Source organism: Chionomys nivalis, chromosome 17 (genome assembly GCF_950005125.1).
Source record: "Chionomys nivalis chromosome 17, mChiNiv1.1, whole genome shotgun sequence".
NCBI classification, from domain to species: domain Eukaryota; kingdom Metazoa; phylum Chordata; class Mammalia; order Rodentia; family Cricetidae; genus Chionomys; species Chionomys nivalis.
Genome location: NC_080102.1, coordinates 34,091,149 through 34,118,765, shown reverse-complemented (window position 1 = coordinate 34,118,765; position 27,617 = coordinate 34,091,149). Strand labels below are relative to the sequence as shown.

General features: G+C 52.0%; 2 protein-coding genes across 3 annotated transcripts; both read right to left on the bottom strand.

The window, feature by feature from the left end:
* Positions 1-121: 121 nt before the first annotated feature.
* On the bottom strand, positions 122-3,879 carry Gpt (glutamic--pyruvic transaminase). Of its 2 annotated transcripts, XM_057791884.1 has the most exons (11): positions 2,711-3,876; positions 2,494-2,583; positions 2,295-2,403; positions 2,052-2,185; positions 1,669-1,912; positions 1,417-1,496; positions 1,191-1,327; positions 887-1,061; positions 625-780; positions 428-540; positions 122-349 (listed from the first exon to the last, which is right to left on the bottom strand). In XM_057791884.1, the coding sequence occupies exons 1-11, from the start codon at positions 2,870-2,872 to the stop codon at positions 259-261; spliced, it is 1,491 nt and encodes a 496-aa protein (XP_057647867.1). In that variant the 5' UTR covers positions 2,873-3,876; the 3' UTR covers positions 122-258. The 2 variants fall into 2 exon arrangements, with proteins under 2 accessions (XP_057647867.1, XP_057647866.1); XM_057791883.1 differs by having other exon boundaries at positions 887-1,327; positions 2,711-3,879.
* Positions 2,890-27,617, bottom strand: Ppp1r16a (protein phosphatase 1 regulatory subunit 16A). The gene is made up of 15 exons (XM_057791885.1): positions 27,524-27,617; positions 12,153-12,200; positions 11,698-11,821; positions 11,410-11,463; positions 8,620-9,612; positions 7,950-8,020; positions 7,724-7,869; positions 6,830-6,933; positions 6,632-6,756; positions 6,413-6,538; positions 6,251-6,326; positions 6,041-6,170; positions 5,734-5,896; positions 3,898-5,436; positions 2,890-2,935 (listed from the first exon to the last, which is right to left on the bottom strand). Exons 5-14 carry the CDS (start codon positions 8,876-8,878, stop codon positions 5,062-5,064), a joined length of 1,575 nt encoding a protein of 524 aa, XP_057647868.1. The 5' UTR covers positions 8,879-9,612; positions 11,410-11,463; positions 11,698-11,821; positions 12,153-12,200; positions 27,524-27,617; the 3' UTR covers positions 2,890-2,935; positions 3,898-5,061.

Genomic DNA, 27,617 nt, shown 5'->3' with positions numbered 1-27,617 from the left:
AGGGCCCTTTCCTGGGAGCCGTCCTTCACGGCTCCTTTATGTGAGGTGTCTAGTGTTCCTCAAGCAGGGTCCATTTGCCTACGCAAAGCCAATCAAATCAAAAGCTGGGGTCACCCAGGCAGCCACTTCAAGTTGGGCTGACACCCAGCTTTATTAGGGACCCGCAGGGACAGGTACCCAGACCCTAGGCAAAAGCAGCAAATAGTGAAGGCTCCCAAGGACCCTCAGTTAATTCAGTCACAGGCCGTCCAGTGTGACCTAGGAATACTCCTTGGTGAACTTAGCATGGAAATGCCTCAGTTTTTCCAACAGCAGCCGCAGCTTCTCAATGGGGGGCAGAATGGTCATCCTGAAAAGGACAAACAGTAAGCCTAGGGCACAGGCCCATTCGTGGGGGGGGGGGGGTCAACGCTATACCAGGTCTCACCGGAAGTGATAAGTGCCTTCCTGTTGCCCAAAGCCACTTCCAGGGACCACACAGATGCCAGTCTCCTCCAGGAGGCACAGGCAGAAGAACATGTCAGGGGCCAGGCCCAGTTCCTGAGGGTCAGGAGGGTGGTCAGGTCACAGCACCCAGGCCAACAAACACCCTGCCCAGCCCCCTCGTGACCCTGCGTTCCCCACCTGAGCACGCTGCACTGCCCGCGGGGGCAGCTGCACTCGAGGGAAGGAGTACATTGCGCCCTGCACTGGGTTGCAGCGGATCCCGGGGGCCTCGTTGAAGACCTGCTCGGTGAGTTTAGCCTTGGCTGCCAGCTCAGCCAGCACCTCCTGCCTCTCCTGCAGCCACAGGAGGGAATTATGGAAGAGGGTTTCGATGTCTCCCCCTGTAGTCCCACCCAAAGCTGGGTCACCAGACATCTTTGGCCTGGTCTGGTCTGCTCACTGCTTGAAACTGCTTGAAGGACGGCTCAGAGGGTGCTGGTGGACTGACCACCATGTCCAGCAGGGCCTGGCCTGGCACTGGTGGGCACAGCCGTACACTCATCAGTTTGGCCATCTGTTTCTGCACCTCGGCATCCATGTTTACCACTTCCACATAGCCACCACGGAACCCGCACCTGCCGGGGAGAGCACAGGTTGAGGCTGGTCTGGGAAGAGGGTGTTGAGCTGCTGAGCCATGGCAGTGGTCCCAAAAGTTCTCTACTAGTTCCGGTTTCACCACTACCACCGCCTGCGCCTGCACGCACTCGCCCATGTAGCCCTTAGAGACCGAGTGGAAGGAAGCAAGCTCCTGCTGCGTCGCGTACGGCGGCCCCATCTCCGTGAGCACCTTCTTGAATGAATGGAACTGAGAGCCCTCGGCGTATACGTTGTCCTGGTATACCTGGAGGGGCAGCAGTGTCATTCAGGCTGGCTGCTGAGCTGAGCTACTGCCCACTGCCATGTGTGCCCCCCTTCCCCGGTCGACTGTACCTCATCAGCCATCAGGAAGAGTCCCTCTTCGAAAGCAAAGCGGATCACAGCCTCGATGCATTCACGGGTCTGCACCTGCCCTGGAGTGTGGAGATGCAGCACAGACAGGGTCAGTCACGGGCAACAGAGAAACAAGCTCAACCCAGGCGCTCTGGGGTCAGGAGAGCTGGGGCAGGTCCCAGAGGAAGAGGCGGGGCTGGTAGGAGGAGTCCAACGAGGCGGAGCTAGACGGGGAGGAGCAGATAGGCGTACCAGTCGGGTTGCCAGGGTTGATGACGCACAGAACGCGAGGGCAGCAGCGGTCACGTGCCTGGCACAGAGCGCGCCGCAGCTCCGCGATGTCTAGAGACCAGGCACGCTCTTCGTCCAGGTAGTAGTCCACCTGCACGGCGTCCAGCTCAGCCAGAGCAGCCGAGTACAGTGGGTACTGAGGAATGGGAATGAGCACACCTGTGCGCGCGCGGCCTTCACCGGCCACCAGCAGCTTGAGCACTGTCTGTGGGTGGGATAGGAAGCACAGTGTTAGTGCAATCAGGGTTGCACGCCCCCACCCCTACCATGAGCTGATGCTGCTGCACCAGACTGAGCCTGATCTAGCCTCACACATAGGGCTACTCTGGCCTGGCCCACTCTACCACAATGGCGTCGCTGGCCCCAGTGGACAGAAATATGTTGTTTGGGTCTGCAGGGATGCCTCCATCTCGCCTCTCAATGTACTGTGCCACATCTTCCCGGATCAGCTGGATGCCAGAGCTAATGGTATAGGCACCTGAAAGAGGCCAAGCTAGTGAGGGGGGCAAGTCCTGCAAGCTTCCCAAGGGACCTATCTCTCTCTGCCCCTCCCTAAGACTTGGACTCCACCGGAAGCAAGCACTTACCCAGGCTCTGGCCCCCGCATGCCTGCAAGATGCGTTCTGCCCTTCTCTTGACATCCTCTGGGAAGTCGGGACTGCTCATAAGTTTGGGGTAGACACAAAGGGCCAGGACCTGGGGGAACCAAATAATGAGGCCAGGGCAGTTTTTGTTTTGTTTTGTTTTGGGGGGGGGAGGTGACCACAGGCAGTACAGCAGCCTAACCTGGCGGAAGAAGGTAATGGGTCTTTGCCCCATGGCCTGTGCATCGCCAATGTTGGCACGGATGACTTCAGTAAAGGGCTTCTTCACACCCTGGGAAAGGAGAGCAGGCAGTGAGATCTGACAGTTATCCTCCTGCCGTTGTCCCACATTCCCTGGGCTGGGGACCAATTCACCAACCCAAGTTTAGCAGAAGGGCAGCGACTGCCCAAGGTAATACCTGACGCAGCTCCTGCTCCAGCTCCAAGGCGCGATGCACTATGGGTCCTCGAACGGCATACTCCACCCTCCGCACACACGGGTTCATGGTATCCAGAGTTAACACCTTCCCTTTCAGTCCATTCCTTGAAGCCTGGCTTTGATCATTCGCTCTTGAGGTCATGACTGCTCAGACCAGGCAGGATACTGGCTCAGGAAGTAGAACGGTTCAGACGTGGAATCAGGGCTGGGAATGGGGAAGTCTGCTGAGGTAAGACACCACCCTCTGCACCACAGCCTTCTGGTCCTACCGAAAGGGGCAGAAAGGACTGAAGGAGCTGCAGCACCCTGGGCCCCGCCCCACCAGTCTGGGCACAGATCTGCCCCAGGGAGGCAGAGGGAGGTGGTAAGGCGGCAGGCGGGGCTTGGGGCGAGGCCCAGTGCCGCCTAATGTCCCAGTGAGGGAGCAGGAGACCCACTTGGGGAGTAGGGACAGACGGATGGCTCAAGATCTGACACACTGGAAAAGAGGAGAAGAGAGCATTCAACAACCGGGTCTATTAAGAACAGGGCCAGGGACTACTGGAGCCTGACCCTAGCAAGGGGCAGCTGAGGCCTAGCCCTCTCCCACCTGACACACACACACACTATCTTTACTTAAGCAAGTGGACATATCTCCTTCTCCTGGGTACCTATGCCAGGCTCCCTATATCTGGGGAGCACGGAGGGAGGGAAGGGAGGTGTCCAGTCTCTGGGTTCCATGGGGACTGTCAGTGTTACAGTTGGACCTTGGTCCCTGATGAGCACTGCAAGGGTTTTGGGGGAGGGGAAGAGCCTGGAGACAGGACATCTCGTCCTGGACACCTCACCTTGGGCTGCCCTCATGCACTTTCTATACACATCAGCCTGAGGTTGCCCTTAGGGCCACAACCCAGGCCAAGGGTAACTAAGTCCCCTTCCTTCTTGCTCCTGATTGGTAGAGAACAGGAAGTGAGCTCTGATAGGCCTACAGAGCCCCACTCCCACTGGCCTTATAGGTCAAGCTCAGCACAGAGTATCTAAGCCCCTGGACCCATCTGTGGCTCAGGCTGAGGGCCTGACTTCTCAGCTGGACAGCAGGCAGCTAGGAAGGCCTGAGGTGAGCCTTGATCCCTCTGTCCCTGCAGGCTGGAAGAAACACCACTCGAGGCCCTGTGCAGAGGCACTCACCTCTGATCTCTTGGCCCTGATAACACGGTGGCCTCCCTCTCACTGGCCTCTTTCTGGCCCTTAGGCCAGAGCACAGATTAATATAGGCTTGGCCCAGGCAGAGCCTGCCCCTGCCTGCCTCCTCCCAGCAGGGCCGAGCAGCGGCAGCGGCAGCAGGTGGACTTCAGGCAGCACACAGTGCTACTCTAAATTTAACCAGCCGCCACCAGCCCTCCCCCAAGCCCGTCCAAGGACACTAACCCTCCAACCACAGGTGCTAGAAGAAGGACAGGCCCTGGGGAAGGACACGAAGCTGGCCTGGTCCGTGCTTGTGTCACCTAGTAGGGATGGCCATGCAAACCAGATGTAATGGGACATGATCTAGAATTGCCTTCTTCCCTCCAGCCTGAGGCCCCTAAAGGGCCCCCCTCGTTGTGATGCATTGTGCCTAGCCAGCACAGCCTGAGTGGCCAAGTGCTTGTCACCTATACCAGCACAGGCGGAAGCTGGCAGATATGCTCCAGGATCAGGGCTGCATGCCAGGAACCGAGACCATGACCCTGGGAAGTGCCTACAGCAAGCCTTCTGCCTCTTCTACCCTGCTGGCTCTGGCCCAATACTGTAGAAAATACCGTATCCCTTCTAGCCAGGGTCCCTGTCCCTCTGCATGGTTACCCTCTGCACTTCCATGGAGACTCTTCTTCCAAAGTCTCCTGCTGCCTTCAGGAAAGCAAAGGGTTACAGAGGAGCCTCCAAGAAGCTGAACCAGCCTGGAGAGGTGGAGGTAAAGGCACCTCTTCTTGCCTGCGGCCTTGAGCTTCCCTCCCACAAGAGCTGGGGCTGCCACCTGCAAACCCCAGCATGCATCTACAGGTTTGAGCACTCCTGGGCATGGGCGGCTCCTAACCCAGCAGCACTCCCTGCCCCTTCCCCAGCGAGACACACGGGGAGGTTCAGTGGCAAACAGCCTTTATCAAGAGTCACAGGATAAGCAGCCTGTGGCCTGAGGCCCACAGGTACAGCTAGCTCTGCATAGTCCATCCCTGAGCAAGGTGGCCAGTGTCCTGGGCTGGAAGGGGGTTCAGGGCTCTGTGCTGGCTCCCCTACAGCACTGGGGCATGAGGATCATGAGGAGGCCTCTGGCTGGGCATGGGGTTGAACCCTGCCATACTGAGGAGTCACATTTCACATGAGCAAACAGCACGGCCTCTTCTCCACAGGAGCCTCCTCCGAGGGGGCAGTGAGCTTGAGCAGAGGTGGGTCCCCAGTTGTTCTGAAGCCACAGTCTGGTTGGGGGGTCTCAGTGTCAACAGACAGGCCAGGCTCAAAGGTCTCAGGCCCTTCAGGGGCCGGTCGCTGCAGCTTTGCGGCCGCGCGCTGGCGTTTAAGTTCTGCCAGTGTGTGGTGCGCTTTGTCCCGGACGAGGGCATCAGGGGCGTGGCTCTCCGCAGGACTCAACTGGTAGGAGACACTCCGGTCTAGACGCTTCGAGTACAGGTGCTTCCCTTGCGGGGCCCCTACTTGGCCATTGTGTGGCCTGGCCACCTCAGAGCTGTCTTCCTGTGGGCAGAGCCAGGACCCCAAAGGCCATTGGGAGGTGCTTTTTCTCACCTATCCCACCCAGCCTTGGGCTTCAGGTTGTGTGAAAGTGGCAGATGGACAGACATGAGAGTGGGAAGGTCCGGGGCCTCTACCTAGGAGAGCCTAGGGAGACAGTGACCTGCAGCTTACCCACGCTGCCTAGTCCAACTAGGGAAACACCGGGGGCTAGCAAGGATAGAGGACTAAGTACTAAATAACAAGATCGCCTGCCAAGTCTGCCCCACATGTGGGACAGGACGGGGGCTGCATCCTCACCTCTGGGGGCTGCAGCCGGAGCTCAGCATCTGTCTGTCTGTCCTCATCTTCTAGTGGCTCTGGACTGGTGAGTGGTGACTGTTGCCACACGATGGCCTCCTGTGCATGCTCCTTGCGATACAGGTTAGTGCGATGCGTCAGGCTCACCCGCCTCACCACCTTTCTGGGGAGGGAGGAAATTGAGACCTCGTCATCCAGCTCACAATCTCTGCCCATGGAGCCTACTGGGGTTCTGCTGCCAGCTGACATGCACGGGGCAGAGCCTAGGTCTCAGCAGATAGACAGTGACCTGCAGCAGGAGGCTTACCCACGGCTGCCTGCACTAGAGGTCCGCCTGCGCAGCAGGGAGCGCTGGCGGCCCTGGGCCCGCAGGAGCGCATCTTGTTTATGCTTGAGCTCTAGCAATTTGGCTCTCACCTCCTCATCCCCACACACGTCTGAGAAGAGATGGAGAGAGGTGTCACAGGCATCTTCATGGCCAGTCCCTTCTGCCAGATGTAGGCAACCCCACACTCACCGAGGGGCGTCTCGTCCACCAAGGATTTTCCATTCAGATCAGCCCCATGTGCCACAAGCAACTCTACCAGGTGCACCTGCAGGCAGCCAGCAGTAGCTGCTTGGCTGAGGGCTCCAACTAGAGCCAGGAACCTTCCCTCTCCCTGCTCCTGTGGACACTCACCTGGCCCCAATAGGCTGCAGCATGCAGAGGCTCCCAGCCATCATGGTCCTTAGCGCTCAGGCTGGCTCCTTGCTCCAGCAGCAGGGTAGCCACCTCACTGAACCCATTAGCAGAGGCGATGTGCAGCTGCAGGCAGACCACTCAGCCCTGAATCCCAGCCCCACACCCCTTCCAAGTACCTGCCCCAGGACAGACACCCCCAAGTGACTGAGTCCTCACCAGCGTGGCCCCATGGTCCAAAGGGTCATTGAGGTTGGCCCCAGCGCGCAGTAGGCTCTGGAGGTCATTCAGCATGCACAGCTCTGGCACTGCCCGGGCCTCCTCAATGCTGTCCTGGGTGATACCTGAGGGGCAAGCTGGCTCAGAGAGGGCATGACCTCAGGCATTACCCCCTGTGGGTAGGCACAGCACACGCACCATGATTGGCCATGGCAGTCTCGAGGCAATCCAGTGTCTGCTCATCCTCACACAGGTCGTAGGGCATGTTCCCGTCGGTGTTGACTGCAAGGAGCTCTGCGCCACTACAAGGAAGATTGACAAGCCACTGGCCTCCTGCTTTCATAGCAGCTCCTGTTCAAGGAGCCCTCAGTCCCCATCACCAGAGGCCCTCAGGCTAGGACTGTCCTGAGGAAGAAGAAAACAAAGCTCCTGGCTCCTGCTGGAAAAGCCACCCTTCAGCCCCAGATCCTGTCTTCAAGCTAGACTTATCAGTTTCTGTCCATCTAGGCTTCAGGTCTATGACACCCATCTACTCCCATAAATAGGGTAGAGGCACTTGCAGATGTGCAAGGACTCTGGGGCCCCAGAACACAGAAGGGGTGCCTGTGCATTATGGAAAAGCAGAACCAGAAGAATGCCTGCAGTCCATCACCAGCTCCAAGAGGAGCCCAAGGAAGATGCTAGCTACACAGCCTTCGTCCATTACCAACGTGTGGGACAGAAACCCATCTGCTTCTATACGTATAGGACCAAGCTTCTATAGGCGGACCTACTTGAGAAGTGCCTGACTCTAGAGAAGCCACTGACCTCTCTGCTTTACCTTCCTTGTTAGGGTAAAGGCCTCAGCTGTACCTTGGCACTTCCCTCCTTACCAAGCCCATCCTCAACACTGACCAAATGGCACTTTCCTATGCAAACTGTGGAGAGTCCCTGGGTTCAGAGTTGGAAATCCAGCCTGCCAAGCAGGCCAAAAGCACAGTGAACACACTCTTCCCCCTGGATCCCAGGTAGGGTTGACAGAGGAGGTAAAGACAGAGGAAGCATCCCCGAGGGGTCACCTGAGCCACCGCCTGGACACCCAGCAGGTCCTACCGTGAAATGAGGAGTTCCACCAGATGCAGATGGCCGCAGGTGGCTGCAGCATGCAGAGGAGTCCAGCACTCACTGTCCCGAGCATTGACATCAGCCCCAGCCTCCAGGAGTTGCTGTGCCATCTCTCGGAAGTCATCAATGCAGCACTGCAAACAAGCAACCTAAGCCCCATGCCCTGACCCCCAGAGAAGCCAGCCTGCCCCACCCCCACTCCTGCAGGGCTCACCTGGTGCAGTGCCGTCAAGCCATCCTCATTGGCCAGGTTGGGGCTAACCCCACTACTAAGGAACTGGTGCACTGCAAGAAAAGGAAGGCAGGAAGGGTCCTCAAGAGCAAGCAGATGCCTCCTCCTCCAGGCCCCAGAAGTATACAAGCACAGGGTGCAGAAAGGAAAGGGGGCCTGCTAAGGTTAGACTTGTCTTCATACTAGGAAGATTCCAATTAAAGAAGATAAAAGTCAAAGGCAGGACCTGGGGAAATGTGTGGTAGTGCCAGGCCACATGTGCTCTGGGACCCACACTGGACCTGGCCAACACCTACTTTCCATCTCTAACCAGAGGCGAGCAATGCTACCCCACTCTCCAGAGATGGGGCTCAGGAGCCATGCACAAAGGGAATGGGTTTGCAGGAAGCCCTGCACTCTGTTATGAGGCGGTGATGGCTATCAGTCCAAGTCCTATTTCTCTGCAACCACATGTGTCTACCCTGTGCTCTGACCATCCTATATCTGGTTTTCTCAGAGAAAGACCTCCTGCATGCACCCCTATTAAGGACAGTTGACTGTTAGTAGCAGAGCTGGGGCTAGAGGACGAGTTCTGAGCCAGCACATAGCAGGGCCACACCCAGACAGATGGGAGTGCCTACTGTGTCCTGCCCTAGGACTCAGGCACACTCACCTTCCTCCAGGTCGTTTCGGGCAGCAGCCTCCAGGAGAGCAATGCTGGGAGGGAAGAGGACCTGCTTCCGAGGCCTTAGATCAGACACCTCCTTCCGTGGTCGCTCCTTGTGACCCTTCTTGCCAAGGGCCTCCTTCTCAGCCTGGGCCCACATCTTTACCTGCTGGGCACGTCGCTTCTGGGCATGCTTCAGTCGCTCCTGGGTGCTCATCCTGCCTACCATAGGCATCTCTGCCAGCAGCTCCAGGTGCTCGGCCATGGTGGTGGATGTCTGCCCACAGGGTTGATTGGGGTACCACAATTTGGATTTGGGGGGGTAGGACAAGCCTGAAGGGTGGGGCAGCTGGCTGGACTGGCACCCTTGGGGGCATCCCCTTCCTAAGACTTGGTGCCCTCTGTTCCTGACAAGGCTGAAACGGAAGGCCCCACACTATGACCAGGCCCAGCTGCCCTAAGGGGCAGAGCCTAGGCAGGGAGGGCAGTGTGGCAGGGGGTGGGGTGGAAGGTGTGGGGGGGGCGGGTGGCTGCAGTCGTTCCCCAAGCAGGACTGACAATTTAACTGCTCAGCTGGCAGGGCCTCTGTATACAGCGCCTCGCCTCCCTCTTGGGGTCAGGGTGCACAGCCTGTGGGAAGTAGCCCTAAGACCTGGCCGGCCTCAGTCCAGGGTCTGAAGCTAATTACCAAGATAACAAAGTTCCAGCTTCCTGGCGCCCTGCCTAGGAGAATGGAAGGCAGGGCCAATCAGCAGCAAGCCCCTGGCAGCCCCCAGGAGCCTCTGCTCTTCTTCCATGCTGGCTGCCCTCAGTCCTCTGGCTGGTGTCCAGCCAGCACAGCTAGGTCTCAGGAGGTACAACAGCAAAGGCCAGGGCGTATGGTCAGTCTTGGGGGTCCAGCTTCCAGTGTCCAAGGGTGACAATCTCTAGGCAGTGAGGAGATGGGAAACCTGCCAATATTTTTTCAGGGGAGTCTCCCCTTCCGGCCGTCACACACACCTGAGGAGTAAATATGAATAAGGAAACACACCAAGGTCAGCTCACGGGGAGAAGCAGGGCACCAGACGAGTCCTGTGTGGGACCCACCTTCTGCCCACAGCATACAGAGTCAACAATATGTCCTGGGGCTTGCTCGGCTTCCTCCCCATACACTTAGGGAAGAGTAGGACAAGGACTCTCAGGACCCTATCCATCTTTTCCAGAAAGGCTGTGCAGGCTAAACAGTACAACAGAAACAAGAGAATTGCCACCCCAGGGCCAAGTTCAGAGTCCTGGCTGGGCTGGGCAAGGGTTCTTCCCTGGCTTTCCAGGGATAGCATAAAGGCTTAACAGACTTTGCTCCGAGTCCTTTGTGGCCTGGCATCTGCCCTGCTCCCATCATGAAGCCAGTTCAGGCCAGTCAGTATTTCTGCCATCCTGAGTGGCACTCAGCTGAAGTCATGGGGACACCAGACCCACGGGGAAGAGGAACTAAGAGATATCTCCCTGTCCCCATCATTAGACAAATGGAAAGCTATCCTGATGCCCTTGTCCTAAGGACGAGAAGACAACCCGAGGACAGCAGCCACGTGTCAAGTAGAAAGCTGGCTGGCTTTTGGGTGTCTCATCTAATGCACATCTGCAAACAGTGCAGGCTGCAGAGGGAAGATAAGCATAGTAAACTGCCTCGAAGGCTGTCTTCCCCAACTTCTGTGGACCCACCTTCCTGACCTTTCTGGAACGTGCCTGAGGACAGACTGTGTGAAGGGGATAGGACTACAGGGGACCCAGGGGAACCCAGTGAGCCCAGGCCTACCACACATATCGTCCACCGACACAGTTCACACTCCAACGGCGTTCTAGCTCAACTCCCAGCAGACTGAGTTCTAAGCTTTCAGTCCCCTGATCCCAGGAGCTGTCTGGCTGGCTTTCCTCCAGAAGCCAGCCTCAAAGAGAACAGGCCAGCTGAGAGCCAGTGGGCTCTTCTGAAGTTCTAGGAGGAAAGCCACCTCCTGCCTAGGTGAGCCTTGGCTGACCCAGCTGACCCTAAGGCGTGGTTCCTCTTCATAGCCTGCCAGAGTCACAAAGACAGCTAACCTACTAAGGCTTGATAGCCAGTCCAACCGTTCTACCAAATGGCCCCAACATCACACCCAGGCCAAAACGGGGCTGAGGAAGGCAGCTCCTGCCCTACTTCCACAAATACTTCCTAGAGCCTCTCTGGAATGCCAAACAGAGATAATTTGGTTGATTTACTCCAGATCTGGACTTCAAGCCTGGCTGAGCTGAACCAGGAATGTAGGACCCAGCACAGGAAAGCCTCCTACAGGACTTTGACCCCAATCCCCACCCTTCAGCCTAAGCACCACTGGACTGACCCAGCCTACAGAGAGTCCCATGGGGAGCTGGCCTTCATCCTGCACAAGGTCAGCACCCTAACTCCAACCCCATTCTCTACAGTTCCAATGAGAACACAATCAACCTCTTGGGGCCCACGGCTTTCCTACCCTTCCCAACTATAAGGCCCTTTGGGAAGCACTTACTATCACTCCCAATTTATACTCAGGAAAACCAAGCCATGATAGCCTTTGCTACAGACAAACCAATTCTGCTGGTTGAGAAAGCTATAGGTACTGACTCCAGCAGGTCTAAGCGCTCCAGACCCAAATGAAGGGCTGCTGAGATAGCCCTGTCACACCAAGAAGTCCTTTATCAGCTGCCCAGATGTTGCCCACAGACCTGCAATGACAGCTTCCCATCTGATGTGTAGCCAGCACTGCCTTGTTAATCACCAAACCACAGTGCCTTTTAACCTACCACATGGTATCTGTAGTGAACCCGGAGTCCAAGAGCTGCAAGGAGCCTAAACATCTGGGGAACAAGGAATAGTATGGGTGGAGGCAGATGACCCAGAAATAAGGACAAAGGAGAGGTGTCCAGAGAAAGGACGAAGAGCTGAGAGGAAAGGAGGGAAAGGCTGGGAGGACAGCTAGTGGGGCAGGCAGGGCACCGTCCACAGGCTGGGAGGACAGCTAGTGGGGCAGGCAGGGCACCGTCCACAGGCTCGGATGCTCACAGACAAGCACCCACAGTGCCTCTCCAGACCTGGAATGTTTTCTCTGATATCTGTCTCCTAGGACCCCTATTACTGAAGCCCATTCAGCAAGTCAAGGTGGCAGAGGGGAGAGCTCTTGTGTCCCAGGCTGCACACCATGGAGGAAGCTGGCACCTGAAGAAGACATGGGGCAGCAACAGGGAAATTGATGAGAGAGTCCCTGAGCTGAGCGTGACAAGAGGAAGTCAGCTGGAGAGTTTATCTGGTTTGTAGCAAGATAGGTGCCTCCTTAGAAACTCATACTAATGGGCATGCAAATAAGGTTCCGTCATTCTGTAGAATAATATCTGTATGCTCATTTCCGCCACAAGTCAAAGCAGATCAGTGTCTGAAAGCGGCTGCAAGATGCTGACATGGATGTAGAAGCTGACAAGACTCTGGATAAACAAACACATATCAGCAGTCAAAACAATGGCCCAGAGGCCAGAGTGCAGAGGCATTTTACCTGTTGGGAGGTCCCTCCTGGAGTTCCCAGGTGACTCTAGTTTGTGTCCTGTTGATAAAAACCAAGCAGTAGAGTGATGACCCCTACCTGTGCCCTCTGTACAGCCAGCAGCCCACTGAGACACCCTTGTGCCATTTCTATTCCCAGGCATCCTTCCTGAGTGTAAAATGAAAATGGATTTGTTTATTCAAATAACAGACATGGGAGGGCTCAGCCCACCGTGGGCAGTGGCACCTGGGCAGGTGGTCCTGGGTTATAAACAAGGAAGCTAAGTAAGCCGTGGAGATCAAGCCAGTGACTGGCAGTGTTCCTCTGAGGATTCCCTAGATGACGCCTGTACCCTCCCTCAAGCTATTTCTGCTCAGTGTTTTATCATAGCAACAGAAACCTAACTAGAACACCACACTATGATCAAAAGAGCTCTAACGACTTGTGTCAGAAGGAAGCAGAAATGGGAACAGGTATGGGGAAGTACTTGTGCCTGGTACAGTGTAGCTGAACTTAGACCATGTGAAGATTACTCCTGGTAGAAACTATGTCAAGAGCTCTGTACTGGACAAGGTGAGCGTAAACTGCCACGGCACAGGTACACTGTGGCACCTGGAGAAAGAATAGCACCCAGGCACCGGGCAAGGAATGAAGGTAAGGCCACCCAGTCAGTCAAGCCACCATGAAGCACCCAGAGGAGCTGCAAAGGCCTTCACACGGATGGCAGAGACTGAGGAGAATGAGATGGGAGGGCAAGGAGAGATCCCACAGCAGGAAGTGGGCAGAAAGACATTCCAGGGAAACAGGATGGGAATAACAGGGAGCTACACAGGAGGAAAGGGCCAAGAGGGCAGATGGAGGGGCTTCAGAGACAGGACAGCTGGCACATAGAAGCCCAGAGAAAGTGCTCAAACGGCAGCGGTCATCAGGGGGATAAACAGAGCCCATGGCCCTGTAGGAAACTGGGTGGCAGGAAGGACCCTCAGAACCCACACTGACACAGGAGGGCCACAGAGGCCCACACTGGGGAGGACTCAAATGCTGGCAGTGGCAAGCTGCCTGGGAAACACCAAAATAAACTCCAGGCAGCACACACATGACCTTAAGAAAAAGAAAGCTAGGCCGGGCGGTGGTGGCGCACGCCTTTAATCTCAGCACTCAGGAGGCAGAGACAGGCGGATCTCTGTGAGTTCGAGGCCAGCCTGGTCTACAAAGGGAGTTCCAGGACAGGCTCCAAAGCTACAGAGAAACCCTGCCTCGAAAAAACCAAAAAAAAAAAAAAAAAGAAAGAAAGCTAGCTGGGCAGTGTGGCACAAGCTTTTAATCACAGCACTCAGGAGGCAGAGGCAGGCAGATCTCTGTGAGTTCCAGGCCTGCCCGGTCTACAAAGCAAGTTCCAGGACAATCAGGGCTACATAGTGAGATACTGCCTCCAAACAAACAAACAAAACAGAAAGAGAGAGAGAGAGAGAGAGAGAGAGAGAGAGAGAGAGAGAGAGAGAGAGAGAGAGAGAGAGAGAGAGTTGGGCGGTGGTGTGCACGCCTTTAATCCCAGCACTCGGGAGGCAGAGGCAGGCGGATCTCTGGGAGTTCAAGGCCAGCCTGGTCTACAAGAGCTAGTTCCGGGACGGGCATCAAAGCCACAGAGAAACCCTGTCTCAAAAAAACAAAACAAAACAAAAGAGAGAGAGCGGTGGGGGTGGGGGTCCCCCTGAGTTCAATTCCCAGCAACCACATTGCGGCTCTGGCGCCCTCTTCTGGCCTGCAAGCATATATACAGACAGAATACTGTATAGATAATAAATAGATCTAAAAAAAAAAAAAAAAGATTAGAGAGAAAAGAAAAGAAAAAAAACCCAAGAGTATAAGGACAAAGGAAGAAAATGTTTCATAACCCTAACACACACACACAGAGGGAGAGAGAGAGAAAGCGAGCTTTATAAACAAGACACAAAACCCAGAAACTGAAAGGAAATCTCACAAATCCGATTACACTTAGTTTTCACAAGTCTGTATTATAAAAAGGAGACGAAATTAAGCCTACATGGCGCACAAGGTATGGTGGCTCACACCTGCAATTTCAGAACTCAGGAGGCTCGGATACGAGGATCCCAGTAAGTTCAAGGCCAGCCAGAACATTATATCTACTATGTAACATTATATAAATCCTTTATTTATATAATGAGTATATATATAAAAGAGTGAGTACATTCATTCTCAGGCCCTGACTCATGGGGCTCAAGCGCAGGCAACACAGAGGTCCTATGGCTCTCGCATGCCGAGGTGCATCCCTGCAGCTCAGCAGCCCCTTGCAGAGGGAACCCCTCACCAGAGCATGGCTTAGATGGCAAGGGAGCTTTGACCTCTGCTCCACATGTTCCCAGGACCTAAAAGCCAACAATAAGTTTTGGAATTTGTTTAGTTTTGTTTCTAAACAGGTTCTCATTATACAGCCAAGGCTATCCTAAAACTTGCTTTGTAGACCAGGCAGGTCTCTAACTCAATGGAGATTGCCTGCTTCTGCCTCCTGCATGCTGGGTTTAGAGGTGTGGACCCACCACCTCCAGACTGCTTTAATGGTTGCCCAGTGATACTGGGAAGCCCACATCCTCTCTTGAGGGACTGCAGTTTCTCAGTGCGGCTCCCATCCCACCGGCTGCCCTCTCAGTGGGCTCCTACCCCCCCCACACATATACACAGAGCCTTTATACACAAAGCATATATACACACATATACACAAAGCACTGTCTCCTCTCCATGGAGTCTTGTCCTACACTGTAGCGGAATTCCTGATGATCTGAGTATTCTCATGGATAAATTCTACAGGTATCTGCCACCTCACTGACCTCTTCTTCCTGCTAAGGCCTCTGTCACAACTGTGCCGTCTACCTGCTCACCAAAGTAGATGCCCTCTCCTATAGTCTCATTGCAAATCCCTATTCCTTTCCTGTCGCTCCTATGACCAGGAACCCAACACTCCAGCACTCACACATACACAGTCCTGTTCTCACTCTGCTTCCTCCCCTCCACCCTGACCAGCATCAGTTCCCCAGCTCTCTGACCCTGGAGAGTAACTAAGGGAACCACTAGAGCTCCTAACACAGACAGAGCTGTCTGGTCCTGAGTGCTGCAGCCTAGATGCCACAGAAGTCTCCCTGTTTTCCTTCCCTTAGTCTCCCTCAACCGAAACCTGCATCTTGAGAAGACAGCACCAGAGGAGCCCTCTGTCTATTATCATGAGAGAAACCCCGAACACAAATACTAAGAGACTTAACAGAAGGCCTGCACAGAGAATCATAAAACAATATTGCAAGGTAAGAGATGAGACCTAGGCCGGCGCTGGTGGCGCACGCCTTTAATCCCAGCACTTGGGAGGCAGAGGCAGGAGGATCTCTGTGAGTTCAAGACCAGCCTGGTCTACAAGAGCTAGTTCCAGGACAGGCTCCAAAACCACAGAGAAACCCTGTCTCGAAAAAGCAAAAAAAAAAAAAAAAAGAGATGAGACCTAAACAAACAGAGGGAAACCCTCACGGGTGTCAGAGCTATAAAGTGAGTGTTTGCCCGCTCATCCCAGACTGTGCCGTTCCCGACAGTGCATCTAAAGCTCAGCATGAAATGTGCATGAACGAGCAGGACGGTCAGAACGAGAAAGTCTGACTTACCTAGGCTATTACATAGTACAGCTTATTATGGAATCCAGTACCTAAGCCCCTGAGTGTTTGCTTAAGGATAAAGGAGTAAAGCAGGGAGCTGGAGAGGAGGTTAGGTCAGAGAGTGCTTGTTGTGTAAGCATATCCACAACATCCACAGAAAATCCCGAGGCTGTGGCTTGTATCTGCAACCCCAGGGGAGCTGAGTGGGGGTGACAACCCATCTTGTAGCTCACTGGCCAGTCACTGTAACCAAATCACAGACTCCAGCTTTTTTGTTGTTGTTGTTTGAGACAGGGTCTCTCTGTGTACAGCTCTGGCTATACTGGAATTTGCTCTGTAGACCAGGCTGGCCTCAAACTCACCTCAAATCCACCTGCCTCTGCCTCCCAAGTGCTGGGATTAAAGGCATGTTCCACCACCACCTGGCTACTGAGCTCCAGCTTTAGTGAAAGATCCTACCTCAAAAAGTAAGGTGGAGTTGGCATGGAGGTGTAGATACCTTTAATTCCAGCACTCAGGAGGTAGAGGCAAATAGATTGCTATAAACTCTGAGCTTGCCTGGTCTACACAGTGAGTTCCAGGCCAGTCAGGGCTACACATGAAACGTTGTGTCAATAATATAAATTAAATAAATACAGGAGAGCAACTTAGGCCAATGCCAACCTCTGGCCTCTCCGTGCACATGCACACATGTCCTCTGCTCCACATGTCCACACCAATGTACACATACGCACATTCAAAGCAGTAAACCTGGACTGGGAAGGTAGCCCAGCTGGTAGAGTGCTTGGCCAGCATCCACAAAGCCCTGAGTTCAACCCCCGGCATGTCATAAAATCAAGCGAAGTACTGTATGCCTATCAGTCTCAGTATTTGGGAGGCAGAGGAAGGAGGATCAGAAGCTAAAAGTCATCCTGGGCTATATAGCAAGTTTGAGGCCATTACAGACCACATAAAACCCTATCTCAAAAAATAATAAACAAAGCCAAGTGGTGGTGGCACACACTTTTAATCCCAGCATTTGGGAGGCAGAGGCAGGAGGATCTCTGTGAGTTCGAGGCCAATCTGATCTACCGAACTAGTTCCAGGACAGCCAGGCCTACCATACAGAGAAATCCTGTCTCAAAAAAAAAAAAAAAAAAAGAGAGAGAGAGAAAAGCCAAGAAACAAAATAATAATCATAATTATAATTATAATCACAACCATAAATAAACAAACCAGTGAGAACCAGACATGGTGGCTCATGTCAGTATTCCCAGTACCCTGAAAACAGAGGCAGGGGTATCACCATAAATTTGAAGTCAGTCTTATCTACACAGAGAGTTCTAGACCAGCCAAGATTATACATCAAGGTCTATATACTTGATATTAACCCAAAACTATACTTGATATTAATCTCAAAGAAATAAAACAATCTGAGCCGGGCGGTGGTGGCGCACGCCTTTAATCCCAGCACTCGGGAGGCAGAGGCAGGCGATCTCTGTGAGTTCGAGACCAGCCTGGTCTACAAGAGCTAGTTCCAGGACAGGCTCCAAAACCACAGAGAAACCCTGTCTCGAAAAACAAAAAAAAACAAAAAAAAAACAAAAAAAAAAAAAAGAAAGAAAACAATCTAGGTCAGGGGAGAAGGCTCAGTGGTTAGGAGAACACACTTTCCCAGCACCTACACTGGGCAGCTAACTTGAGTTCCAGGGGATCCAACTCCCATTTGATTTCCATGGGCATGCATATGCACATATACACCACATGCATAAATAAATAATAAAACTTAAAAGGCTCTAATCTACACATGAACGTTCATAAAAATCTTTATAACAACTAAGAGTTAGAAACAAGCTGTCTGGAAGAGGTGGACAGCTAGAAAAACTGTGGTCTGCTCCAGCTGTCAAGTGTAGCTTAGATGGACGCTGACAGCAAAAAGGTGCCATGCTATAAGAGTGTCAGTAGGGCAGGGCGGTGGTGGCGCACACCTTTAATACCAGCACTTGGGAGACAGAAGCAGGTGGATCTCTCTGAGTTCGAGGCCTGCCTGGTCTGTGGAACAAGCTATAGGACAGCATTGGTACAAAGAGAAATTCTGTTTCTAAGGGGAAAAAAAAAGACTATTGGTAGAATATTCCAAGCAGGTCCTTACATACTCACACATAACAGTTCTAGATAACAGACGAGAGCTGCCCAGGGCTCTCGGAGTAAGGGTGGGGAGCTGGGTGTAGAAGGCCTAGACTGTCTCACTTCTGCACAGGGCTAGCAAGCACACACAAGTTCAAGAGAAGCTGTGAACCCTGCAGAAAGTCGTGCAGTGTATCTCACTGTTTTGAAATCAGTATTACACAGGTAGGCACAGCAGCACTAAAGGGAATCTAGGGAAGGGATTTCTATGGACCACTTCTTAGTTACTGCATGTGGTCCAACCCACTTCAACATAGAATGAACAAGAGCTGAAGTGGCTCAGCGTTTAAGAGCACTTGCTGCTCTCCCACAAGACCCAGGTTCAGGCCGGGCGGTGGTGGCGCACGCCTTTAATCCCAGCACTTGGGAGGCAGAGACAGGTGGATCTCTGTGAGTTCGAGACCAGCCTGGTCTACAAGAGCTAGTTCCAGGACAGGCTCCAAAACCACAGAGAAACCCTGTCTCGAAAAACTTAAAAAAAAAAAAAAAAAAGACCCAGGTTCAGTTCCCGCACCCACACAGCAACTCACAAAGATCTTTAACTCCAGTTCCAGGGGATCCAGTACCCTCTTCCAACCTTTGCAGGTACCAGACATGGTCAGCAAAATACCCATACACCAAAAAGTCAAAAATTTAAAAAGACACATGCAATGTCAACAGCTTGGGAGGCTTAGGCAGGTAGTCAAGGTCAGTCTGAGCTATAAAACAAGACAGAGAGAGAGAGAGAGAGAGAGAGAGAGAGAGAGAGAGAGAGAGAGAGAGAGAAAATTAACACTGACTACTTGAAAGACCAAAGGATTAGGTCAGACCCTGTGGTGCACACCTTTAGTCCGAGTACACTGGAGGTGGGTGGATCTCTGTGAGCTCCAGGCCAGCCAAGGCTCCACAATAAGACCTTGTCTCAACAAACAACGAAGACTAGATGATGAGAGGGATGAAGGACTGTGGACTTCTCGTGCCACAGGTGTCTGTGGGACAGAAACAAGCCCTAGTCAGCCACCCACCACAGTGTCTGCTGCTCTACAGGATCACAGGTCCAGGCTTCCCACACACGGCTCCCTGAAGCTCACCAGTGTTCTGACACAGAGCATGTGGAAAGCCCCTCTCACATACCAAGGACATAAGGCCCTCCAGAGAGCCTGTTTTCACTAGCAATAAGAATCAACAGGGCGGCCTGGGCAGCAGCACTGTGGAAAACAATTTGTCGTTCTAGAACCCAAGCAGATAAAACTGCCATCAGAAGGCACTTGAAGACGGCCCTGGAGGCCAGAAGAATAAGCATCCCAGTTTCAAGGCAGAGAAAGCTGAGGATCCACAAGAGAGAGGCTTAGGTTTCTGGCTCACCCTGTGGAGTTCAGGCAACTTCACTCACAACCAGTGCTGCAGGCCAACAGGTATCTCAAGCCCCAATCAGGCCCTTCATCCACAACCCAAGACACTTGGTGTCTAACATCCCTGCCCTTCCCCCACCTTCCTCTACAGTAGGGCTCCACTCCTGCCTGCCTGCCTGCCTGCCTGCCTGCCTGCCTGCCTGCCTGCCTGCCTGCCTGCCTGCCTGCCTGTCTCTAGACTCCTGCAGCAGTTCTCCTGTGTCACTCATGAGCATAGCTCCTGTGGCTCTCTATTTCCAGCCTCAACCACTCACCAAGCAATGGACAAAACTCTTAGGAACTGAGCTCAGAGCTGGGACTGTCCTCAATATCAGGGTCCTTGTCCTGAATCCCTCTACTGTATCTCTGCAACTCCATCATGGTGACCGTCACCCAGGCGGTCCTCGGATCTAGAAAGGTGAGCTCTCTGCTCTTCCTATCCCATGCATTCAATCAAGTATTTACTCCATACGTGCTTTCTGAGCTCAACCTTCTCCTAAGGAGCCTCTTCCTCTGATGTGGATACTTTCTGGATCCAGCATCATTTAAGGGATAAGCACAGAGCTAAAAGTGCTCACCAGATAAGGAAGCCAGTGTATCGAGGGTCAGGTGGGCAAAGGCACTATGTCTTCTCTGTGCTCCCTATAGCCCATTCACTCTGCACGAGGACAACTGTCCGAGAGACACTCCTGGTCCTAGGGAAGACCCACTGGAGGCACTGAAGCTTCCATCTCACAGACCTAAGAGAAAACCCTCTGAGAAGCTGGCCCTCAGCCCCAGCTGAGCCTCTAGATGACACAGTCCTAGCTGGCAGCATGACCACAATGCATGGTCACGGACACAGAGCCAGGACCAGCCAACTGAGTGTTTCTCACATCCCTGACCACAAAGACCTCAGACTAATCAGATTTTTGTTGTTGTTGTTTGAGACAGGGTCTCACTTTGTAGCCCAGGCTGGCCTCAAACTCACAGAGATCCACCTACCTCTGCCTCCAGAGTACTGGATTTAAAGGCATGCAGCACTGTGTCCAGCTTCCACCCCACCCCCAAGATTTTGAGACAGAATCCCTTCACTGTAGCCCAGGCTAGTCTATAACTGTGGAACCCAGGCTGACCTCAAATTTACAGGAATCTTCCTCTCTGACCCTCCTAAAAAATGGGATTATAGGCTTGAGCCACTACACCCAGCTCAGTGTTGATTTAAAAACACTACATTTGGGAGCGATCTGTGTCTAGCCAGAGTACACCAGACTTCAAAAGCACTCTGTCCACCTTGGCAACTCAACCGTGGCCACTCAGGTTGCTGTGATGTTCCCATATCCATGTGAGTCTCCACCAGGCTCCATTGTTTCCCACTGGCTCACAGTCAATTACCAGCCTGAACTACAGCCTCCCTGTGTACTGTACATTATCAAGAGTCTCCTCTCTGGTCAAGTAGATCTCTGAGTTCAAGGAAAGGTTGATCAACATAGCCATAGCAAATTCCAGGTCAGCCAGTAGTAGTATGTAATGAGACCCTATCTCAAAAACAAAACAAAACAACAAAGAACTTGTCTTTAATCCCAGCACTAGGGAGGCAGAGGCAGGTAGATCCCCCATGAGTTTGTGGCCAGCCTGGTCTACAGAGCAAATTCCAAGAGAGCCAGAGCTGCTACACAAAGAAACCCTGTCTCAGGGAAAAAGAAAAAAAGAAGAGTTTCCTCTCTGGGGACATAGTTTAGCTGGAAGAGTGCTTGTCTGCTATGTGTGAACATGGATGAGTTCAATACCCACCACTGTGCAAACCAAGTAGGCGCTGGGCATGTGGCACACACCTTTAATCCCAGCAGTCAGAAAGCAGAGGCAGGTGAATCTCTGAGTTCGAGGCCAGCCTGGCTTATGGAGCAAGTTCTAGGACAGCCAGGGATACACGGAGAAACCCTGTCTCAAAAACAAAAACAAAACCAGGATGGCACATGTCTAAAGCCTCTTACTTGGAATTAAAGTCAGAGCCTGTGGCCTGGCTGCCCTAACAAGCCACCTACCCTCAATAAGCCAGTTACTGAATCTGTCCATCTACTGAGGGAGGGCACATGCCACGAAGCACGCATGAAGCCAGAGGACAGCTTGCAGGAGCTGGTTCTCTCCTTTCTACCGCAGAGGCCCTGGGATGGAACTCAGGCCATCAGGCCGGGCAGCAAGCACCTTGATCACATTCAGTAAAGCAACAAAGAACCAAATTAGGAATAAAAAGCAAAAAAAAGAAAAAAAGATTTATTCAATTTTGCTCCACTGGGAAGAGAGACAGAGAGATCCAGAGTTAATCCCCTCCTGAGCAAAGGCCCCTTCTCAATGGGCCACACAAATACATCTCCTTTAGTTTTTACTACTGCTTGCTTGTTTTAATTGGCTTAGTAAGGAGAAGTGGCTAACTCTACTTTATTGGAACTGTTAAGAGTCCAGGCTCTGACATTCTCTTCAGTAACAAACCTAGCACTCCGGAGCTGAAGTAGGATTATAAGTAGTTCAAGGCCATCCCTGAATGGCAGCCTATTGGAAGCCAGCCTGGATTATGGAAGGCTGTCTTGAAAAAAAAAAAAAAAATGAAAAGAAAAGACTTTTAGCTCTCTGATCCTGCTTCATAGGCAACTCACACCTGCTCACGCTCTGGTCACAGCTGCTCTTCTGGTTCTCATCTGAGGCTCTGAGTTCTTTGTCAATGCTTCCACTCCCCCGACACAAGAGGAGAACCTCATGAAATTCATTTTTCCCCTATTTTTTTTAATATTTATTTATTATGTATACAATATTCTGTCTGTGTGTATGCCTGCATGCCAGAAGAGGGCACCAGACCACATTACAGATGGTTGTGAGCCACCATGTGGTTGCTGGGGATTGAACTCAGGACCTTTGGAAGAGCAGGCAATGCTCTTAACCTCTGAGCCATCTCTCCAGCCCCCCCTATTTTTTTTATCTACAAAAATGAACATTAGCCAGGCCATGGTGGCGCAAACCTTTAATGCCAGCACTCGGGAGGCAGAGGCAGGTGGGTCTCTGTGAGTTCGAGGCTAGCCTGGTCTACAGAATGAGTTCCAGGACAGCCAGGGCTGTTACACAGAGAAACCCTGTCGTGAAAAACAAACAAAATGAATGTTCTTTAGCTCAGTAATGACAGGGCTAATTGTTCCATGGGAAGGACCCATATAATTGCACACATAACACTTTCAGCCAGCTCAGTACCCACGGCTGAGTAGAGCATCTGGGAAGGCCCCGCCCAGATAGCAAAGGAGGCTCTTCAAACTTCCTTTCCTTTTGCCATCTAGCTCCAAACTAGGTCTGATTAACCCAAAGCAATATGTCAAAGGCTAAAGGTCGCAGCAGACATCTGCATTTAACACTCAGTGAGGACGAGGTGAGGACAAAGGAAGGCAGACAAGAATCTAGTAGCCACAGGTACTACTTCCCATGCCCTGTCCTGCTTATGTTTCTACCTGGGCTGTGACACCCTTGTAGATTGGAAACTACAGTCTGTCAGGCAGAAAAGCAACAAAGCTAACAGAAGTGAGCTCTGAAGAGCAAACAGAAGACTGTTCTGACTCAAACTTTGGTCCTAGAGAGACCATGACACTTGAGGCAGGTCAAACCTGCCTGGGGGCCAACTGCCGGCTGTGACACCCAGTTTGAAGCTGTGGACAGAAGAAACACAATCATAAGGGTTCCAGACTTAGAACAAAGAGTGCAGGGTCCTACAATGAACAATGCTCATGCTTCTGAGATCCCCTTATACACAGGGCATGAACAACGGAGACACTCTCATGCAAAAGAAAAAAAAATAATTAGTTAGCAAATTCCTGGAAACAAAATGGGAGAAAAAATGGTGGGAGCAAGCAAGACACTGATATGGCCCTAAAGTCACTAACAAGAAGAAAGAAAAAGCACAGTACATAGCATGATCAAGTTCAACTATCTCAAGGAAGTCAGTCATGGTGGCACACAGGGGTACTTCAAAGAGGATCAATGTCAGCCTCAGCAAGTCTGAAGCCAACCCAGACTATACAAACCTTGTCTCAAAATAACCAAATAAAACATACTAAGGGCAGGGTGGCACACGCCTTTAATCCCAGCACTTCAGAGGCAGAGGCAGGAGGATCTCTGTGAGTTCCAGGACAACTACAGCTGTTGTACTGATAAACCCTGTCTTGAAAAAAAAACAACAATCAAACACCCACACAAACAAAATCCCTCAAGATTGCCAAATGTGGTGTAAACTTAGCATTCAAAAGATCCTCACAAGTTCAAAGACAGCCTGCTCCGCATACTGAGTTCAAGACCAGCCAGGACTACAGAGTGAGAGCCCATCTCAAACAAACTCACAGGATATCAGAAAGGGGACTGGGAATGAGTGAGAAAGCAGTTTCCCTTTGAACAGGGCTGCTTCTCATGGGGTACAGGAGATAAGAAAACAGATCCACAGACAAAATGATCTAATTTGCTACAGAGCGATCGATGTTATTTCCATTTTTGCATTACAGGACTTTGAACCTCAATGAAAGAATGAGATGCAGCCCTATCAACCCAGCGGTAGGAAGGGAAAAACGGACACTCCCAAATGAAAAACTCTTAGCTGGTTACCCACACAGCCATAATCACAAGAGAAAAGAAGTATAACTAAGCCACCTACCCTTCAATGCAGGAACAAACAAGACTGGGCACAATCATACAGTGGAATATTACCAAGCTATAAAAAGGAATGGAATTCTGACACATGCTTCAAAAGTGTAAGACATAAAAGGCCACAGTTTTATGATTCAGCCTATGAGACACTTATACTAGGCAAACTCCTACAGACAGGGTACAACACAACCCTCCAGCACTAGAGGAGGGGAATAGGAGTTCCTATTAAAAGAACACAAAGTTTCTGTCTCAAAAAGTTTAGAAACAGAAGCCAGACATAGCAATCTACTCCTGTAACTGTAACCAAAGAAATTTGGGAAACTGAGTGCCAGGCCTGCCTGAGATACACATAGCAAGACCCCACCTCAAAATAAAGATCTGAGTGCTGGGGCATGATATAATGGCAGTGTGCAATCCCAACAGGGAGGCAGAGGTCGAAACATAACAAATTCAAGGCCACCCTTTTATACAGTTAGAGCCTTCCTCAAGCGAAGGAAAGCTGGAGTCGTAGGAAACAGAGTACTTGCCCCCATGTGAGATGCCCTGAGTTTGTTACCCAGGGTTCAATCCACAGCATCACCAAAACCAGACCAACCGCCCTCAACACCACCCCACCCACGTGCACGCAGGAACACACTACAACTCCTATAGACCATCAAAAGGATAAAAACGGGACTATTTTTTCCTGGTTTTTCAGAACAGGGTTTCTCTGTGTAGCTTTTCCTTGGCTGTCCTAGAACTGGCTCTGTAGACCAGGCTGGCCTCAAACTGGCAGAAATCTGCCTGCCTCTGCCTCCCGAATGCTGAGATTAAAGGTATGTACCACCAAACCCAGTGACCATAAACTATATCTTTTAAAAATTTATTTTGGGCCGGGCGGTGGTGGCGCACGCCTTTAATCCCAGCACTCGGGAGGCAGAGGCAGGCGGATCTCTGTGAGTTCGAGACCAGCCTGGTCTACAAGAGCTAGTTCCAGGACAGGCTCCAAAACCACAGAGAAACCCTGTCTCGAAAAAACCAAAAAAAAAAAATTTATTTTGGGGGGCTGGAGAGATGGCTCAGAGGTTAAGAGCATTGCCTCTCTTCCTAGAGGTCCTGAGTTCAATTCTCAGCAACCACATGGTGGCTCACAACCATCTGTAATGGGGTCTGGTGCCCTCTTCTGGCCTGCAGGCATACACATAGACAGAATATTGTATACATAATAAATAAATAAATATTTAAAAAATAAAAATAAAAAATTATTTTGGTAATAATAACAATAAGGTAAAAATACCATTCAATATATGATAGAAAATGCAAATTTTGTTGAAAGAACACTTCAATTATATGCGGTCTGGGGCTGATTTTCTACAAAACAGCTTAAGTGTCTTGAAGGAAATCATGTGGCTGACAAATCTGAAACATTTTGGGCTTTTCTAAGCCCAAGCCTGTCGCATTCATCCGGGACTCCCACTGTACCATTGTCACCCTCATCCCACCTCGAGATCACTGTGGCCTCTGTCTGGAGAGTGCTCCTGCCACATCTCAACCACCTAGATCACACCTTGATCTTATGCATTACTTCCTCAGTAGTCTCCCATAGCTACCTTGTAACTCTCTTATCTCATCGTATTTTATTTGACGTGTCTCTTCTTCTGGATTTATTTCCGTTCCCTTAGAGTTTAGCCCAGTGCCTGACTTACAGGAAGCACCAGTAAACAATGAACAAACAGTCACTGGATATCAGCACCACAAGTCCAACACAGAAGGGGGCTCACAGAAAGGACACGCACAGGCTTTACTCTGGCATGTTCAAGGGGCATGCACGAGAAGTCCTGAGAGAGCCTAGAGGTAGGGAAACAGCCTGTGACTGCCTCGGATAGCTCGCTTTGACCATTAGGTAGATGTAGAATAGGTACTGGAGCGGGGCACGGCTGGGACAGAGAACGTGTGGAACCTCAGGCCTGGCAGTCTGCTTGGCTGTCTGTGACTGTGGAACTTCAGGCCCGGCAGTCTGTTTGGCTGTCTGTGACTGAGACACTTCGGCTGCCTGGAGCAAAGGCACTGCCATGATCAGCTGGCAAAACAGACCCTAGCATACATTCAAGAATCCCTCAGACATAGTTCCAAAATCCCAACACTTGGGAGGCAGAAAGAGGTGGATCTCTGTAAGTTCAAGGCCAGTCTGGTCTACAGATCTACACAGTGAATTCCAGGACAGCCAGAGTTATGGAGAGACACCTTGTCTCAAAAACAAATACATGCATACATAAGTAATAAGAGAGTAGGGAGGTGGTGGCGCATGCTTTTAATCTCAGCACTCAGGAGGCGGAGGCAGGCAGACTCTGTGAGTTCGAGGCCAGCCTGGGCTACAAAGTGAGCACCAGGACAGGCTCCAAAGCTACACAGAGAAACCCTGTCTCAAAAAAGAAAAATAAATAATATCAATCAATCAATCAGAGAGAGAAAATGGACTCCATAAAGTTTTCCTCTACCCTCCACATGAACACCATGGCATGCACTCATCCCAAACAATAATGAATATTTGAAAGAATTAGGAATTCCAAAACAGGAGGGAGAGGCCAATAGGGAAGAAACCTAACCCAGGCATCATCATGAGAGGTTGGGTAAAACTTGGAGCAGAGGCAGGTAAGTAGTCCTCTCAGCGCTCTAAAGGTCCCATCACCATGACAACATGAAGGCAGCATCAGAACAGGTTTCACCAAGCCAACAGTCCCTCAAAGAACTCAGCTCCCATGCTGGGCCAGTGGCAGCTCTGGTTTCCTTGAAGTGAATCAGGCGGCCTTCTGGAGCGCTAGGCTGCTTGCAGCAAGACAAAGCCTTCAAAGTAAACCTCAATTCTATAAGGGAATTCCTGGGGAGCAAAGACACCAAAGAGGGCTAATTGAGGAATGGATGCCCTCGCTTTCATCAGCACCCCTATGTAAGTAAAGACCAGGAAGAAAGGAGGGCTTAGGGGTCAGCTAGCTTTGCTCTGTCTCCCGAGTCTGGGGCAAGCCAATACACACCTACCTCTCTTCAGTACCCGAAATAATTAATCCTCTTTGCCTCAAGCCTCCGGCACTGGTACAGCCAGGAACCCAAAGAAGCCCAAACGCTTTTCACAGGCTGGTCTACATTCCTCTCCTAACCACAATCCATGAGGCACAGCCTCCAGGCGAGGGCACTTGAAGCCTCAAGGGTGCTTTACTGAACTCCAAAACTCACATGAAGTATAGGAAAGTCCCTTCGCTGTCCTCAAGCCAGAATGAAGACTGTCGGCCGACCTACCTGACCAACAGGTTTCAAGAACTACCTTCGCTGTTAGGTTTCACACACAAAAAGAAATAACCCCCCCGCTGGCGCCTCACGGGCGCCCCTTCTGCAGGCCCCTCACGACCCATTCCACTGCCCGGCAGGGCCAATTCCGGGCCGCAGAGACAGCAGTTCTGGCTCACCCGCCATGCCCCGCCCCGCCCCGCCGCGCCGCGCCTCGCCCCGACGGCTCCTGTGTTCCCAGACAGGCCCGACCCTCACCTACAACCGCCGGCCGCCTCACCTGGAGCCCGGCTAATCGCTTCCCGGTCCCGGCCCGGCCGACCCTGGGACCCGGCGCTGCTCCAGGCGCCACGGGGGCGGGCCCCGCGCCCATC

Bases quoted from the DNA above. Each gene is read 5' to 3' on its own strand.
- Gpt (XM_057791883.1), bottom strand. From the start codon at position 2,872: ATGACCTCAAGAGCGAATGATCAAAGCCAGGCTTCAAGGAATGGACTG. The intron at 2,584-2,710 runs GTATTACCTTGG...CTCCTTTCCCAG, and splicing joins TGGAGCAGGAGCTGCGTCAG to GGTGTGAAGAAGCCCTTTAC. The intron at 781-886 runs GTGAGCAGACCA...CTGTGGCTGCAG, and splicing joins CCTTCAAGCAGTTTCAAGCA to GAGAGGCAGGAGGTGCTGGC.
- Ppp1r16a (XM_057791885.1), bottom strand. From the start codon at position 8,878: ATGGCCGAGCACCTGGAGCTGCTGGCAGAGATGCCTATGGTAGGCAGG. The intron at 6,327-6,412 runs GTGAGTGTCCAC...GGCTGCCTGCAG, and splicing joins CTGCAGCCTATTGGGGCCAG to GTGCACCTGGTAGAGTTGCT. The intron at 5,897-6,040 runs GTAAGCCTCCTG...CTCCCTCCCCAG, and splicing joins TCTAGTGCAGGCAGCCGTGG to AAAGGTGGTGAGGCGGGTGA.